At 38.9% G+C, this 19,668-nt stretch overlaps 1 protein-coding gene across 3 annotated transcripts in view; it reads left to right on the top strand.

Annotated features, from left to right (window-relative positions):
• The window catches only part of mdfi (MyoD family inhibitor), a 34,028-nt gene extending 28,972 nt beyond the window's left edge, over positions 1–5,056 (top strand). For all 3 annotated transcript variants that reach the window (XM_087801312.1, XM_087801311.1, XM_087801310.1), the window contains 2 exons: positions 958–1,293; positions 2,287–5,056. In XM_087801312.1, the coding sequence (XP_087657438.1) occupies positions 958–1,293; positions 2,287–2,540 (590 nt within the window). In that variant the 3' untranslated portion in view covers positions 2,541–5,056. The remainder of the gene's footprint in view (positions 1–957; positions 1,294–2,286) is intronic.
• Positions 5,057–19,668: the final 14,612 nt, after the last annotated feature.

A 19,668-nucleotide genomic window follows, 5' to 3' on the forward strand; every position in this document is an offset into this window, starting at 1 on the left:
TCACTGTGTGTCATTAAACATCTATGACCTTTAAAGTATATATTTTTAACATGTCTCACCTTTAATTCATTAACCTGTCATCTGAACTCTACAGAATTCCTTAAGGAGCATCGTTTTTTCATCGTAATTATTAATATTCTTTTTTTTATATTGAGTATATTGAGTATTTAAAAATCTAGGATATTACTTTTAAATAAAGTCTTCACGCCCTCATCTTTTTAAACATGAATCACATTGAAAAGTTAAATTAAATAAAAATTAGATAAGCAGAAAATGTCCTTAAGGCAAACAATATGAGTCAATAGAAAGTGTATAATATATTTAGATTATTGGATGGGTCAAATATTCAGAGTCCTCATATACTATGAAAACATGTATGTTTTGGATCATGTGGTGTTGATAAATAAGAAAACATCATTGTTAATTTATCAAAAATTTAAAAAATAGAATAAAAAAAAAATTCTACACTATATACTTAAGGTTTTTTGAAACTAAAAAATCAACAATGAAATAAAAAGTCTAAAAGTGGAAGGCCAATGGGCGCTTAGTTTAACCAATCCCAAAAGTCTCATGAAAATCCATTTAAACATTTTTTCCCACAACTTTGACTATACGTTTAAAAATGTGGGTCCTTGAGCAAGTCAGTTGCACCACACACAAAAAAGACCAAATTCAATAAACAACTGTTTTCTTGTTTTGGTTTTCTTCTAAAATAAAGGATGTATTTCCAGAATTGTTTCAATGTTTTTCATTTTAAATCCTCCACTGGTGTTTCAAAACGCTGAAATGTATTAGAATAAAATCCAGATATTTACCATTACAACTTTTTGATGAAAGTAAAAAGTTCAAGTAATCAAGATACTCAACTCTGCTGTACAGTCACAATGTATTTGTACTTTGTTTCTGCTCAACTGTGCGGTTGGATTTCTTTCAAACTAAAGTCTCGTCTCTCATCAGGTCAACCGGCTGCCAGATCCACGCCCATCCATCCCAGCCAGCCGTGCCGGACGCAGCCCAGTGGCCAGCTCAGGAACGGAATCAAGCACCAAACACAAGCACACTGTCCACATCACACAGCCCAGGCCAACGGGGAGAGAAACGGAGGTCCTCATGGGCATCCGAAGCTGGGCTCCCTCCCGAGAGGAGGGTCCTCCACGTCCTCTTCCTCCTCGGCGGGAAACAGACACACCAAGAAGTTACAGTCCAACCCCTCCATCACCTCGCAGAGCAGCAAGAGGAGCAAAGGCAGCTCCAAGAGCAACAGCTCCCAGATCCCCACAGAAGGACAAGACGGTTAGATATTGTTTTTTTATCTGTTTGAAGCATCGGACTTTCCTTTAAGGAACTTTCTTTACCTATCGTACCTGATGAACCTTTTCGGTTGCTTCCTCTTATTTCAACCTTAAAAGAAACAGGGAAATTATAGATAGTAACACCCTCGTGTTATCTCAGGGTTAAGGTGACCCAAAAGGCCTGAAAACAAATATGTTTGTGGTATCCCTTGTGTTGTCTCTGGGTCATCTTGACCCTGAGGTAACAGAAGGGGTCATTGATGACTCAAATGGGTTTGTAAGTGTGATCCACATCAGATTCCCTCTGTAAAAATCAATACAGTAATCATCTCACTCGACTAGTAAACCAAGTAAATGTACATGTAAAACTAGACTATCAGGTAAAACCCTGCAAAATGCGATGTTATAAAAATGAAGCCACAAATGTGGAAAAAGCGTCAATACTTTTAATAAAATACACTTGGTTAAGAAGGAGTGCTAAAATTCATTTGCTAAACCGGGAAGTTACTGAAGCAACAAAGTCTGAAATTATTCAGTAAATCCAAAAAAACAAATGTACAAATATATTTAACCCTTGTGTTACCTCTGGGTCCACCCCTGCATATGTGTTTGTAGAAGCCGGGGAGGTCGTTCACCTTGACCCTAAGATAACACAAGGGATACCACAAACATATTTGTTTTGGGACCTTTGGGTCACCTTGACCCTGAGATAACACGAGGGTCAACATATTTACTATCTACAATTTCCCTGTTTCTTTTAAGGTTGTATGATTTATTTTATTTTAAGGCTGTAAAATTGACCTGACCTGATTGAACCTCAGATTAAACAGGGTTAAACGTTCGATGTGTCCAAAACCATCGAACTTCTCTAACCTTGTCTACGACCTGTCCACAGTAGCACCTCTGCCACCCTGCCTGCACTCTCCTCTTCGCCTCTGCCTTTATGGATATTTGTGGATTTCTATCGAACGTCTGACATTCGTGTTCCCCACAGACTGCTGTGTCCACTGCATCCTGGCCTGCCTCTTCTGCGAGTTCCTGACCCTGTGCAACATCGTGCTCGACTGCGCCACCTGCGGCTCCTGTGCCGGCGACGACTCGTGTTTCTGCTGCTGCTGCATGACGGAGGAGTGCGGCGACTGCGACCTGCCATGTGACATGGACTGCGGGATCATCGACGCCTGCTGCGAGTCGGCCGACTGCCTGGAGATCTGCATGGAGTGCTGTAGCCTCTGCTTCTCCTCCTGAAGACGCCACGCAGAGACAAAACAAAGACTCGCTTCGATTCTCTCTCTGGTGAAAGCTTAAAAAAAAAAAGTGCCAGTCCAGTCGTATCTGGTTCACACAATCTCTTACGGGGGGTTTGTCAATCAATCAAACCACAAAAAAAAGACACTTGTCCTGCCTTGTCTTCGCAGGTAGTCCAGTTGCTACACAGCTGGATAAAGGACGCGAGCGGCGCTGCACGAGTGTCTGCCAAATCGTGCGGACTGGGCCTCTAGATTTTTTACAATGGAGCCCCTTGTGCCGTCTAAGTGGCTGGAGTTCCTCAAGCATGAAAAATGCCCTCCGAAGGCAAATGAGAAAATGGCTCCATTTAGCCAGATTTGAACGTTTTCTGTTTGATAAGAGCAGTGTCATAAGGGGGAAATGAAAGTCGGAGATCTCAGTAGAAACGTCTCTCCTCATTACTCACGCCCTTGGTCGGGTCAAAGTCGAGCGGCTTGATTGCAGAGCGGCGTCTGATACAGGCGGAGCTCCGAGGCCGAGTCACTTCTGGTGGCTTGATGTTATTGGACCAGTCCTTCTACAGAACCAGAGCCTCTTTGTCCGTCCATTTCATGAACTCTGCAAAATGTAGTGTTAAATTGAACTGTGGCGAATCAACCTGAATATACATCTTTTAACAAGTCCCACATCATAGAAGAATACACATCAAAATAATGTAATTTCATTACATTTTTCTCAAAATGGTGCCTTTCAAGTATATGGTTTATTCTAAAAATGAAATATTCCTTACTTCAAAATTGTGTTATGTTGTATAAAACATTGCATAACTAATCTAGATAGAGAATCTTAAAATGAAATGATTTTCTTTTGAGCCGTAAATTATTTAAAATGATTGTGTATTTTCAATGAAAACAAAATTATAAAATTCTTCAATTTAATAAGAAACTATTACATTTAGAGCAGAAAAAAAAAAAATGAATACATTTGTAAATGATGTCTCAAATGGAATCCATCTTGTCTGTTAAAATGAAAAATATATTTGTTGGGCTTATGTTTCTGTTGTAAATGACCTAAACGGATTTAAAATACTGGCATTGGCACTGGTTTCCTAGAAAGGCTGGGACAAATCGACGTCCACGATGAACTTATTCACAAGATAAGAATCATCACGATGTCTGTAAAAGGAGGACTCTGCGTTCACACATCTGCATTCCGTAAAAATCCAGAACCGACTCTAGATTGGAATCCAGGATCTCCATTTTTCCTCTTTACTCTGTGAACAAATGGCTCCGGCTTAGCTCAGCGCTAGCCTCTCCGAGCACATCCCTCACGCTACGGAATCTCTATTAATCCTTGTTTTGTAGACTTTAGTTATTTGCATTTCTCCTCCAATGTGAAAATCACATTTCTGTGTTATCGGGTTCTGCCGAGCTCTCGGTACCGCAGACATCGCTCAACATCTAATTTAATTCCCTTGAGTGGAAGTCTCATGACATTATGCTAAGTAAGATCCATATGTTCACGGTGTGAATGGTACGCTTCTGATAACAGGCCTGACGCCATCAGACTTTCTCCAAACCAATACCTCCGGACGAGGACGCCATGTGTCGCGCATTCCAAGATGATCGCTCTCTTACTTACACTACATCTGCAATGGTAAAGGATAACTCCGACAGGACATTGATACACAAGAGAAGAGATTGTACAATGTGGTGGGAGTTGATGGTTTTTGATGCTGAAATCCAACACTGTTTCTTTTGAGTCCACCAAAAAATATGTATTCCTCCTGGAAAGTCTTGGAAAATGTATTATTATTGTGTATTCATCTCAACAAACAACCTTTCTGTCTCTAGACCAAATGAAGCTAAAATATGTCCTATCTTGGAGCCGTTAAACATTATTCCAGACCTGGGAATCTGAAAAAAGAGGTGAAACGAACACCCTCGGAAACGCCCCAAAAGAATCCCCTAATCCAGCAGTTCCCGAAGTGCAATAGCAGGGGGGACACAACAAGTTTAATGGAAAGAAAAAAAGGACCGATCCATTTTTTAAGTCGTAGTATAAGCGAACAGTTATACATCCAAGAGCGTTCCCAAATGACGAGGCGACTATGCTGATAAATGAATTGAAAGTTCAATGTAATAATTGATACATTCCTCACTTCCGTCATATCACGCCCCACCAGACGGGGGCAATTAAATGGAAAAAAATGGAGGCTTCTTGGTCTGGAGATCGGAATGTTGTCGTAGATTTTAGGTTATGATCGCAGGACTGGAGTATATGCACCATAAATTATTAAGAATCTCTTAAAAAAAACTGGATGAAAACTGGGTGTGTTTTAGTCATTGAAATGACTGGAACTGTATGGAGGACATTGTGAGGGGCGGCCACAGGAGAGTGTAAAATTGATGTAGTCCAGATTTGTTACTTGACTGTAGTCCACTATAACGTCAATTGTTTACAATGACCCCATTTAATGTCAATTTCTAATGCTGTTCTTTGTTTAGTACTGAATAAAGAATGTGAACTACAAATACTTTTTGTGCAGTTGCTTTGTAAGCGAAAGGACTGGATTTTGTTTTTGGCCCTCAACTTAACGTTATCCCTATTTTATTAAGGGTCTATGAAAAGAAAGAAGTATAATGAACTCTTGAAAATAATGTTTAACCAAGGCAAAACTCGCATTTTTCTTTTATATAGAAGTTGAGTTTTTAGTGGCTTAGAGTGAAAAAAATTATTCCATTAAATAAGAAGATTCATTATAGCATTTGTTGTTTCAATACAAAAATGAATTGATTCTAGTTAGAAACCATTCTGACCACTACCAGCAATCCACCTGTAAGAGATGATAACTTGACAACCGGACGACGTAATGATAGTTGAGAATCAAAATCTACAGTCCGCCCATCATCATGATAAACGAAGGTAGTCTCGGTCAAAGGTTTGTGTTACAAACAGCACTAAAATCCACAAAGACCTGATGACCAGCGCAGTGTTATGCACTGAATCAAACATGGCCGCAGAACACATGGTATGATCTAAATCATGCTAATGGCTACATACAGGGTTAATCCAGTCGTAAAGTGTATCAACTAGATATGTTGCAGGTTAACTTTTAATACTAAGATTCTTTAATCGCAATTGGACTGCGGCAGTTTCGTGCAATAGTCCAAAATCATTGACACTGATTGGATTTTCTAAGCATGGTAGTGGGATGATGGGAACTTTTCTACAGCATTATTTTCTTCTCAATAACAAGAAAGCAAGATACAGATCAATAAATCTCCATCAAATAGACTATTATAATATTCTACTAAAGACTCTTATAGAGATGTCGTCGACCCTCATTGAACATCTCTAATCGTTATCTATGCTTTTCGCAGCAGCCGAACTAAACAGTAATAAAAAAGGAACATCTGTCACATGTATTGGCCTCCGAGAAGTGAAAAATCTACAAAATATAAATGTTAGTTTTAATATGACCCCAGAAATATAACTCAGTCGAATAAGTTTTAAATATTACCGTCATTACTTTATACGACTATTTTATAAAACCTCTGCAACCAGCAACTGTGAAGCAGGAATATATTTAAAGTCTTTTTTTTTTTTCTTTTTTTTTTCACTTGATCTTTTCCCTCCTGCATTAGCATGTTGTCAAAATCATCTTTCGGCTCCTGGAGGTTTTCCCAGCGCTCCGACAGATTAGTTGTCTCTGAGCTGCGAGAGCAAAAGTGTGAAATTTGAGAAAACAACTGGGCTCCAGCAGAAAGAGCCTTTTAATGTGTTTTTTTAAAAGCCTGCCAGAGTCGTTCGGGAGGAATGTGCGTTCACGCCAACACATCAATGTGTGCAGAAGTGCAGGGGACTTTTTTCAGCTGGAGCTTTTCCTTCGTCTGCCTTTATCTGTGCTACTTTCTCAGAGCGCTTATTTGCGCGCCCCTGGATTACTGGTTGCAAATTCAGGTGTGTACTTCATTTAGTGTGGGTCCGTCAGGTCCTTTGTGCGAGTTCTCTTCTGGAAAGTGTGTCGACGGCGAGCATGAAGGCGACTCACGTCTTTGGGCAGATAGAGACCCACAATGGGAGCAAAGACAGAGGACATCTCTGGACATCTGCAGGGAGTCAAACCACGCTTCCTTTCCCACGTACGTACACACACACACACACACACACACAAACTCACCAAATCTAACACACCCCCTCTAGAAATTTCACATGCACAAAGCTGGCACAGGGGACAAGTGGCTATTGAATATTAACCATGAAATTACAAAGGCTGCATTCTAATGGAGGTGATGAGGTCAGAAGCTGGGATGGAAATCATAAATTAATACTCCTGACATGACAAGTCACTCGCCCTTGGCTCTCACCAAACACTGCCCTCCCCCACCCCCTGCTACTAAAGTCAGAGAGACACCTAGAGAAGCAAACGTTCAATTCATTATTAATATCGGGTCAAAGGAAAAGACACAACAGACGCAGAAGTCGTCCAATAGGCTTTATACTCACGCGACCATCGCAACAACAACCGTATGACCATTAGAATGTCCTGAACAGAAAGTCATTTCTGCCACATTATTACCGTTGCTACTTTAATTAAAGTGGTTTATTTCTGAAACGATCAAGATAGAAGGTTTCAACCTTCCATTTTTTCTTCTTCTTCTTCTTCTTCTTTTGCTGACATACCTGTCATTGTGCTTTATTGAAATAGGTGTACAGTTGATATGTTACTACACAATGGTGCAGCCAGGGTTCCTAAATTTAGCTAAAAGAATTATAGTTTCTGTGTGGAGTTAGTATGTTCTCCACGTGTTGTGTGGGTTTACTCCGAGCACCCTGGTTTCCTCCCACAGTCCAAAAACCTAGGTTGATTGAGAACTTGGGGAAATTGTCCATAGATACAAGTTTATGTGTGAATGGTTGTGTGTCGTTGTGTGCCCTGCGAAAAACTGGAGTCCTGTCCAGGGTGTCCCGCGCCTCTCACCCGATGACAGAGACAGATAAGAGAATAAGTGGTAGAAAATGAATGAATCATCAATCCAAGTTACAGCAAAGAAACTAAGTTTCATGAAGCCTCAAAAGTCCATGTTAATAGAATACAATATTGATGAGGATCAGCTTCTCTTAGTCTGAGACCAAGAGTTGAAAGTATGGAATGTGTTCATCGGGTTGAAGTAGAGACCGCTCGTGTGGAATAGTGCGATGGCCTGCGACAAAACCTTGCTATTTACAGGTGTTTTTTACAAAAAAACACAAAAAAAAGCCTTTCACTAGCAACTTTAAATTTCCCATCAGTGCAGAACTTACTGGAACTTTTTGCAACTGAGTGACATTTGAGACAATCTGAGACATTTGTTTTCAAGAAAGAGCACGGTTGAGTCACAATAACGTCCCAGTCAGCCAATTCACATCCAAGACCGTCTAATTACAGAAAGAACAACATGTTACGGAACACAACGGTCAACAATGTGTTTCATACACAAACTGTATTGCACTTAAGGCCAAAAATATTTTTAAAAGACGCTGAAGTCTCTACAGAGTTTTAATGATGTTGAAGCAAGTAGTGGAATGAATAAGCCTAGATCAAAAATAAATAAATAAAGTTTTAGTTTGCAAAAAAATGATTGTATCTCTAAATCTCATAATGTTGGATTTTCTCTTCAGATAACGAAGCTACAGTTTGTGGTTTCCTCTTGACAAGCTAGTGGAAATTCCTCATGCCAATAGAGCTTTGTGGTTTTAATGTATAGACATATTGACACCTACTTACCATAGGATTTAATCGTAAAGCTTACATTTGTCGTAAGTCTACTGGTTATCTATCACAACATACGTTTGTTTCACACCTATCAAGTTCTAATCTTTCAAATCCTGATGATGTTGGACCAATTCATTTGTTTCGGACTCTTGACTTGCAAAGTCTCTTCTCATGAACTCTTTGAAAGTGTTTTCTCAATCATTCATACAGTGACTTCATTTGTAAACTCAAGACCTTAGTGGCTATTTTAGTCAGCCACATATTAATACTGTACTCTAGAGTTTGCAAGCATTAAGTTCGCTGACAAACAGGCAACAGAAACAAACGGCTAAGTTTCTCCATATAGAAGATCATTTTTCTAAAAAAAAAAGTGTAGTAAAAATATCAGGCCTACAACGGGTGTTGCAAAAATATGTCAGAATGTGTTTGTAGAAAAATCGATACGACACAGAAATTGCAGTCCGTCTTTGCTTTGAAGCAACAATATGTAACATTTTGATTTTTTTCCCATTTTCAATGATGCTTGTTTGATTTTGAAACAAATATGACTCAAACAGTTAAACTGTATGGCTGTTTTTTCAACCATGTTTTACACTACGTAACTTTGTCTGGACGAGCCGCTCGTAGACTCTAAGAATGTCACCAAACTTGCAATTATGCTGTTCCAACACTGGGTGGAGACAAAAATATTTTCTTAAATCTTACATAGTGTTGATTTAAGATGTATTATTCATACTATAGTTGAAGTAAAGAAAAAGTCTAACTCCTTCTACAATTTTCGTAATAATAATAGACTTTAACAGATTTTTTTTTTATTGAAAATTCATGTAAACCTGTTCAAGTTGTTCTTCTTTTAACAAAACAAAGACATAAATGTTTGTTTTCAAAATAAATGAACTGAATATGTAAGCGAGTGGGTAAGAATATTCATATTCCACTAGTTTAAGGCAAATTAGAACTGAAGTTTACATAAATAAAAGCCAAAACTATCCAACTGTTTGAGGCACAAATGTCGATGAAGTTCTCCGGTGGACGTACGCAGCAGCTTTTTACAACACGACTGAAACCGGGGCGAGCAGACAAACTTGGAAAAGAAGCAAAAATGCGTGTTTACTGTATTGAGTTACTGCCGCTGCAGGACTACTGAAGGAACCGCAGCCCACTGGGCTCTCGTGGAACACACTCACAAAGAGTTGGCCGCTCACACATGTGTGCTACATAAAGCCCGGCGTGGTTTGACGTCAGCGGACAAACTTATATCGCAAGGATGAAAACTTATGAGGAGAAAGAGTTTTCTCCCTCGTGCTTTTTCTCATTAGGACGGTCCGGCGATCACGCGCCGAACAACGACCATACGTCTTCCTTATGAGACAATGACAGATAGATTAATCAAGCGAGCTCGATCCCGATGCTGCGAGCGCATCCGTTAGATAATGAATCACCTGAAGGATCTGAGTCCAAGACGGAGTGAAGTCATTAGGTTTGAGCGCCGAATGCCCACCGATGCCACCGTATTGACTGACCAATCTGGGCCACAGATCTGGGGTCAGTTCAGTCGCTGCCCTGCAGAGGTTGCTGGCGGCTTCATTTGTCTCCTTATCAGTGAGTCACGTAATATGAAAAACCAATATGGAAAAGATTAGTCGGCATCTTTTGACCATGCTGGATATTGGATAGCGGTTATCAACGCTGGTCGGATTAAAATACTTTCATAAAGGCCATAAATTAGGAAATGAAGCTGTGATGCGTTGACAAGGAGACAACGCACTTTTCTTTGGCCTCAACCAGCAGCCAGTGAGTTCAGGGTTACAACAGGAACCGAGACGGCGTATACCTCTGCCAAGGAGCTCAACTCACTACAAAAACAAAAGTCAAATTAAGACTCCCATGAATGAAGAATTGAGATGACCAGTAGAAATAACACAATCTAATGCTAACCACGTTAAAAAACAGCCGTAGCTTTCGTTAACGCTACATTAAGGCTGTGTATTGTCAAGAATCTGGCGATACGATACGTATCACGATACATGTGTGACGATACGATATATTGCGATGCTGTAGGAACAACGCTATATTGTTTATTTTCAAGATGCAACACTTTTTTTCTGCTGTTTACCTTAAAGAAATGAACAAATACTTTCTTTAATCCAATGTGAAAGATCTTGTAGGAAAGTGCTTCTCAAAATATTAATAAAAAACTTGTATTATCATCTGTATTAACATTAACATCTCAAACAACCTGGAGCATCGTGCAACATCCAGTATCTGTCTGTGTATAATTTTTTACTTTAAACTCTGTTTTAAAGCCTAAATGACTCCAAACATAAGCTTTAAAAGCTGCTGGATCCTTTCTTTTTCACTCATTGCTGCCATTTCACCAGTTTTGTTGTTACTTTGGCACCGAGGAAATGACGAATGTTGCCAACTAGTGGCCAGAGGCTTAATTGCTCCACACCAATGAATGAACCCCATGAATATTTGAGTGTTAATCTTAAAATAAAGCATCAAATTTGTGTCTTTTATACCCACGATATTGAGATATTAACAATAAAAAATCATTTTATAAGAACAATTATTAAAAAATATATATATATTGATGATACAGTGCTATTGAATACTGACACAATATCAGGATATATAGTCAATTATATTATATAGATATATATATCAATATTTTCCTACACCTGGTGTAATATAATACTATCCAAGCTACCTAGGGTAAGAGGCAGGGGATACACAGGTCACTAGTCTGTCTCAAGGGAGACAGCGACAAACAACCATTAATTCAAGTTATAATACAAAATAAACCGCTGTATGCTTTTGTACTTCGGGAGGAAACCGGAGTACCCGGAGTAAATGCATGCAAAATAACACACACAGAAAGCAGGAAGTAACTCAGCAACGTACTCGCTGCGAATCCCTCGCACTAACCATCACGCCACGACGCGGCCTAAAACAAAAAACGTCATTAAAGTAAAAACACGATGCAAAAGAAACGCCGACTCATCAAATCTGGTGCGCAGACGCTGACACTCAACAGCTGGCTTTCATCTGGGTGGGCGGGAGATGCCAGCCACTGGCACATTACTCTACATCTCAGCCCGCCGCCTCCGTGGCCGACAGTAACTCGTGCATTTTTTGTGTCCGGATGACTCACTCAAGGTCTTGTGAAAACAGGAAACCTCCAACAACTGACATTTTAATTTCTTATAATAATGGATAATTAATCGTCGCAATTTTCTCGAGTTGTTTTCACATTCATCAGAGCGGCGTGCTGGTAGCCAGCAGCCAAATGGCACGGTGACATTCCAGAGAGGAAGTTATTCCAGGGCCATGCGTGCGACCGACGGACGGACCGCTCGTGTGATCATGAGCGCACACGCAACATCCAAACGACAAGAGGAAGCAGAAGGAATGAGGTTGTAGAAAAAGGCTGGGAGCATGAAAAAGGAAATGGGGTTTGGTTCACAGGAAACGATGGTCGTTGAAGGTCGTGACAAAAGACTTTGTCGCGCTAACATCCTAATTCCTCAAACGTTTGCTCTATTCAGGAAATGTAAACTTTATCTGAAAGAAGATATGGTCTTGTAACTTCTGCACAATTGTATTATAAACATAGAGAAGATTCACCTGCTCATGAGTCAAGAGTTACGCAGGTTTATCAGCACATTGACTCCTGAACGATCGCTGTGATTAAAAGATAAATTAAAACTACTGCATAATAATGAAAAAAATAATAATAACATTAAAATCCACAAGCAGCTCAAGTGATGAGATCATTGAGAGGGAGTGCGATAAAGAGAGAACATTGTTAGATTTTATGAAGTCACCAAGTATGAGTTTGGTGTATCGTTTTAGTTTTTTTCATTGATATTTAAATATATTATTCTTATTCTTTCTTAGACTTTGATCCGACATGAATTCATCTAAACATTATACGAGTCCTTGAACACATCAATGTCCACTTCAGGTTGTAACAAGTCGAGCGCAACAATAACAAGACATAAATCAGATTGAACAAAAAGAAAACTTGCAAACAGAAACATAAAAGAAAAAAAGGTCAACATGATTGAGCGAAATTTAGCATAAGTTTTGTCTGTAATTAATCAAATAATAACATGCTAAAGGGCCACTAACATCAGCTGGTATCTATCTGCACTCTTTTCCTTTCCTTCATTTCCTTTCAATCATAAGTTCATTGGTTTTAATGTAACCCACAATTAAGAAAGTCACATGAGATGACTCCAAAAATTAAACACTTTGTTCCATCATTTAGAAAATGGAAAGGTTTTCCTTTTTAAATAGCATGAACTATGGTGTTACACACAAAGTATTGCCATTTCTTTGCTGAGTGTGTCCTAAATTGTTTTCTATTTTACCTTCAAGGCTAATTGGAAAGTGTTGTCTAACCCAGACATTGACTCGTCAAATGACAAATTGATAATAATAATAAAGTCAAGCAGTGAAAACTTCTTCTTGTTATTGTTCAAATGTATCATCTCAGTTTACATATCCATGACATCTTCAGTGTTATTAAGTGTTATCATATGAATGTTAAATAACCTACAGATATTTTTGGATTAAAAAAAAAAAACCAAAACATTCTTAAGCCATAAGATCAAATAGATACTTGAATGTAAAATTGTTTATGAGTTTGGACGACGTGAGAATAATGAGGAATAATACAGAGAGAATGTAGCATCTTAGCTAACTCAACTGAACACTACATTAAGCAGAAGTACAGAACGGTGAAGAGTCTAGAACCCGAGTCGGACCAAGTTAGTAACCTGGACAACAACTGATGTTAAATTTAGAACACGTCATTTTGGTGAACGTATGTGAAGCTATTCTAAAGCGAGAAGCACATAAACCAGTCAAACCAGCACTTTGGTGTTCGGTGGTTTCACTGTAACGCCTGTGGTTCTGGAGGGCTGAGTGGCTTTTGTTTTATTGTTCTGTCGATGAACGCCGAGCCATTTAGAGACGGATGCCGGGCGACCAAACAAGAAGTGTCAGAGCTGAGGTTTTGCCCATGAAGTGCATTCATGGAGTAGCACAAGAAAAATACTTTCACTGTGCAACGTTAAAAGAAACAATCTTAACTTAAGTTTTTGACAAACGTTTACGTTGAAAGTATCATGGACTTCTTGGATTCTCAAATATACATAGTTCCGATTATTATATTATTATATACAGTTAAATATATATACAGTTAAATACTTAATAATAACCACCCATTAATATGTGGGAAAACAAGACTTTGTTTTAAAAAGAATATCCCGAAGGAAACTAATGAATAAATAAAAATCCGACATTTATTATTTAAAATCAATGAACACGTTCAAACATAGGTCAGTATCATCGAGAAAGTATATATATTTTTTAAGAGCGTATGTTTCTTTTTTTGTTTCATATTAATAAAAATATGAGGTACAAAACTATAATATAAGATGATTTTTGTAGGTAAAAAATGGATGTTATATATGATAGAATTATTATATATTTTTAGTTAGTAAGAGTTATAAGTAATAATATAGTTTAGTTAGTAGTAATATAAGTAATAATTAGTAAAAACCATCAAAAACAATCCTTTCAAGAAAAAAAGAAAACTAATGGATAAATAAAAATCAAACATTTCTATTTTTTAAAAGAAAGAAATCCATTTGGCTATAGATAAAGAATGAGAGAAGAGGATTTTGTGTAAGAAGTAAAAATAAACTTTAAAATGATGTAAAAAAAAATAAAAAAAACTTTGAGTGAATAAATACACAAAGCTTAAATCAAAAATCTTCGATTGTTGGGTGTTTACAACAGGAAGAATTCTACATTCTCAGTTTGACACTGACGTCATGAAAGCCTGGTTAACACATAAAGGGCCATAAGTGGCTTCAGGCCGCTCTTCATCCATGACTGCTCAACTTTTCATTGTATTTCTTCCTCTCCGAGTCAGATTGAGATCCTTGTTTGTTCACTTGGGTTCGCTGGAACCATAACTGTTCAAGAATGATTGTAATTACAGCTATTTTTAAAGTGTTCTCATGAATCAAACATCATTAAAATATTAAAACTTTACCGACTTGACAGTCGCAGATAAGATTAGTCGTCAGGAGGAGTGAATCGATAAAAACTTAAGAGGGAAGCGAGACAAAGCGGGGAGCCGAGACAAGGCGCCCCGCTGGTTTAACGGTATCATTATGCAACTTCTGGTTTCCAGCCAGAACCAGAACCGCAGCGACGTGGCCCTGAGGGGCGTGAGGAGGAGGCTCTGACCACAGAGCCTCATATCAGGGTGGGCTCTCCATAGAAGTTCTCAAGAGACTCCAGAGTGCCAGCTTCAATTTCATAACGTAAATGATGCCTCTTGCAGGGGACGCTGTTTGATTGTGTCGCTCGGATTGCAGATAAAAACATCCATCTTTGTTTCAAGATTTAAAGGAGTTTACAGTTTCTCCGGTGGCTTCACTGCAGGACAACAGATCATGTTCCAAGAACTTGTCCAGAGCACACATCGGCTCATAAAAATATTGATTTAATCTTCTTTATATTTTGAAGGCATCCTGAAATTGGGAAAGTTTAATTTTTATAGACAATTTTGAAGAGAAATGAATTCCTAATTAGCCAGTAATAACATGGATTCGATATAAAACACAAAAAGTACATCAACCATGTCAAAAAGGATGTCTAAAGAGATCATATGAAGCAGAATCTGTACGATTCTTGTTCTAGACAAAAACACTTGAACTTCATGACCTAATGTATAAATACATTTACTGAACCTTGTTGGCGTTTTCCCGAGAGTATTCCAGTTCACATCAGTCCGTGGGAAACAAAACTTTAACCACCCTCGTTCGTGTTTTTGTCATTTTGTGTAGCAGAGAAATTAACTTCATGACAAAAGCCTTGTTTTTTAATGATGGAATTATTCTTTTAGTGGACTATAAATCACTTCAATGGTTTCTTACCATTAAAGGCTCACACAAGCAGCTTTGGTCCATGACTTGCAAAAAAAACAACCTGGAAATTTAAATTACTATGTTAATATCGTTCATTTGATCATTTAGTTTTAGTCTACACAAAAAAGGTCCATGACACGTAAGAATTAAAGGCCTTATCAACAGATATTTGAAATATATCCTAGAGCATACAGATGCCAGTGTAGGCATCAAGATGATAATAAAAGTTCAATAGCTCAGAAGTATGAATGATTTTAGCTTGTTCAGTGATAGTTAGGTAATAATCATTTAAAATCTGGATCTATTAAGACACCACGGTAGGTAGCAGTGGTATTTCAAAAAGGAGCCAAGTACCAAATAGTTTCGTGACCCTGAAAAATCCATCTGACATTCAAGACAATTGAAAGAGAATTTGGAACAAAAACCAAGTAGAGCGAGAAGAGACTAAGGCCCAAGAAAAGAAATCATGGGACACGACAAGAACATGGAAAGGCTTCTCAATACGGCTGCAGACACTACCTTCAGGAAGACATTCGTCATCAGAATGAATCATAAGATGGTTAAAAACATGAACGTCAAACAGAATAGAAGACTATAATATATATATATATTTTTTGCAGGGATGCGGGGGTGGATGAATAGAATGAATTGTTGGGACATATTTGGCCGATTTGTGTAATTATTAGGTAAGTTAAAGAAAATATGTTTCTTAAATAAAACTATGACTATGACCTTTTTTCCGTCTTCTCATCTTCTTCATCCTCAACTCTTCTTCAGCGCTTGCAACTCCATCAGTGAGCAGGTCATGTGACCACACTCACAGCAGAAATGTAAACCAGGTCAACGTGACTCAAACCAATAGTAGGTGTCTTGTAGAAACCCTCCCTCCAGGAGTGAGTCATCAGAGTTCACCGTGATCCTCCTGGACCGTCTGCACTCTTGACTGAGGAGTTATTTTAAAAAAGAAGCAGCTAATTTAAAATATAATTTATTGACATGATGCCACATTTCGCAGGAACATGAGCTCAGAAAATATTAGACCTGGAGGCTGAAGTCAATGTACAGCCGCAGCGCTGCAGAGCAATGTTGACTTGCGGCTGTGTGTGCATGTGTGTGTGTGTGTGAGAGAGTGTGTGTGTGTTTGTGTGTATCTGAGTGAATTCTAGCTAAATGTCAGACGGGAGGTTGGCAGGCCACACAAAAACAGGGTCCTGTTTTCGAGTCAAGCTGACTCATGCCACCTTAAGCAAACAGGCACAGCACAGACCAGACCCTTGTCCCAACACACACACACACAGACACACACACACACACACACACACACGCATGCGTCGGTAACAAGTCAACATCTCTCGGCTCCAAACAGCCTCTCAGTTGCTGCTGCTTCATCTCAGTTTGGCTGCAGTGATAACTGACGGCATGACTGTTGAAGACACTCATCTGGAGGAAGAAACGCTAGTTCTGGTGAAGCAAAAACAACGGAAAAAAAAGAATGAAGTGCGACAGAAAGATGAGCTTTAGAAAGAATTGTCAGTATTTCAGATGATGAAATGGTGGAAAATAGCGGCGCATGTGGATAAGGGGGGTGGTGGCCCGATGGGAATGCGCAGGAAGGGGGCGCCCCGTCCATATAAACACTGTCTTCCTGTCCTGAGTCGGACACTATTGTCCTTGCGAAAGAGGACACTGACTCCACATGGGCATTATCCTCATGTTTTATATCATTGCTGGCAGAAGATAAGGTGATGGTTGACCTCAGGGAGGGTACAAGACTTTTGGACATGAGCTCAGATCACCAAGAAGCCTGTTGCTCTTGTGTACCTGCCAATCTGCTGCAACAATTCCACAGTGAAGGATACAAATGTTCACCATCAACACAAACATCACAATTCTCCCACTTGCACTTGATCAATTTGACTCTGTAAAGTACCTATTCTACATCCAAAATGAAGATAAAGTAGATTTTTGCAAAGTTGACCCTAGTCCAACAACAATCTCTGACGGGAAACTAACTCTGGTCCAGGTTACAGAGGAGAGTCAGGAGAGTCATGTTGACAATATTTTACTGCTTTACATCCTGAACCATCAACACCCTGCATTGTTTTAATGCGTCAATATTTGGGTCAAATCTGACTCACCTTGAAGCCCATTTATTAAACTGCTCCCCATCCAGTCATTCAATTATTTCCTTAAAATCATCTGAATGTAGTTTGTAAAGTCCAGACTTGGCTCGGGTCTGACCCGTGGCTTCCTACTGCTGGACACACTAGAAAACCTTGTTTGTCTAGAAGAGATTCTGATTTTTGTCTTAAACTGGTTCATCTATTGCAATCAGCCCTAAAATATCTTTCCAAACAGAATTGCCCGACATTAATGGGAAGAGGGTTCTTATGATGTTAAAGACTGGTTAGTTGGAGGACAATTCCAGAGTTCATGTCGTAGGTAAAACAGTCAGGAACTACTCACTACCTGCTACTAACTAGCACGAGACCATGACCTAAGCAAAGAAACCAAGTGAGTGATATAAAAGTAAACTCAGGACACCGTATTATATTTTATATTATATGATAGAGGACAAAACTTGCAGTTTTCGATCACCTGCAGCAAAAGCCATACGTTGAATAAGAAGCGAAGAGGTTTTAATGTATCATGTAGCATGACCACTTGTTACCAACGCAGAAATCATAAACTGTCATTAACAGATGCTTGCTAATGTCAGGCTGCAGGAAAGAAGGAAGAAATCTGTCATTGGTGGCTGTGAGCTTTTGTTAACCTAAAGCATGTGTTCTCAGTTGGGAATCAGAATTCTTTCTTCACCAGCATGAATTAGATTACATTATTAGACGTGCTATTAACTGTATGATTTTGAATTTGGGGGCAGGAAGATCTTATTTTATGTTAAATTTTGTATCCTTTTCTTTGCGTAATTACCTTTGATCTATATTCTTTTTATTTGCACTTTGTCATCCCTTGCACTTTCTTTTTTTATGCACTTTCTACATATCTATCTACTTACCTACCTATCTGCCTATCTATCTAAAATGCTCCACCGAAAGTGTCTGCATTTCGATACCTAAGCACTATTTCTATCTAATTGCACTGCAAGTAGAAAGTAGAAGAAACTAAATAAATCATAACAGATTGTGTGTTTCACATCCGTTTCAGTTTGATTTTACATACTATAACACTATCTTTATTTCCCTATTAGGAAACTGCAGAAAAACCCAAAATTATACAGACAAAAAACAAGGTAATGTGTATTAAAATAATGAATGATCAATGATAAAATGTTCTACTTGTTCTACTTTTGATGTTTGGAAGCAATTTAGAACCTAGATAGGAATGTTCAACCTTACTGTAAACAAGTGTCGCCTTAAAGGAGCGGATTCTAGTCCCTACGCCACTAGAATTGTACGAATTGGAGGTGTCAGAGTTGAAGCCACTCGCATTATTTTCAATGTTTAATACTCGTATAAGTTGATGAAGGTTCTAAGTAATTATGGTAGTAAAAAACTAGGACTTGATTATACATATGCTGTTGATGAAGGGCTTGTCTTGAACACTTTACCACACGGTTGATAAGACCTTATAAACGTAGTTATTACTGATGGTCTGTCAATGCTCGCTCACTGAAATCTAAATTTAGTTTGAGCGTTGACTCGGTTCAGATTGCTCGACACGATTACCAGGAGAAGAACAAAAAGGTGTTTCGTGAATTCACACTTTCGGAAATGTCCAGATCTGTGAGGAGGCAATTCAACTCGCGACTAGATTCCTTCCTCGCACAGTACCAGCTTGACACCATCTTAGAAGTTCCAGATATCTGTGCGTCCGATCAGTCTCCGGCTAAATGGGAAAGAATCATCTCCTGATTGGATCAGGTTGTCCCCCAGATACGAGAGAGGATATCTTGATGGCCGGTAATGATGTTCTCTCACATGTCGAACAAGTTTTCCTCCAGACCAGATGGAGAGACTCTCAGACATGTGATCACGATAGTGGAGGGGACACCTGTGGCAGGTGTGGACTAGATATCTCAGCATTAGAGACGAATAAAGATCCAACTTCCAACATTGATTTGAGGAGTTTCAACTCTTTTTTTTTCCAAATGTAAACTTTGTAATAGTAAAAAAGAAAATTAAAAAAATGGTAAGATTCACAGCAAGAAGGTTGCTTCATACAGAGGTTGATTGAGAACTTGGTGAAATTGTCCGTAGGTATGAGTGTGTGTGTGAATGGTAACTGTCTTTGTATGTCCTGTGACAGACCGGCATCCTGTCCAGGGTGTCCCCTGCCTCTCGCCCTATGATACTGGGATAGGCTACAGTCTCCCCGCGACCCCGGTAAGGGATAAAGCGGTAGACAATGAATGAATTAATGGTTAGGAAACAAGGCTTCAAGACTTAAAAAACAATGAAGAGAAACAAATTAAACT

This window comes from Callionymus lyra, chromosome 10 (genome assembly GCF_982586985.1).
Source record: "Callionymus lyra chromosome 10, fCalLyr1.hap1.1, whole genome shotgun sequence".
NCBI lineage: Eukaryota > Metazoa > Chordata > Actinopteri > Syngnathiformes > Callionymidae > Callionymus > Callionymus lyra.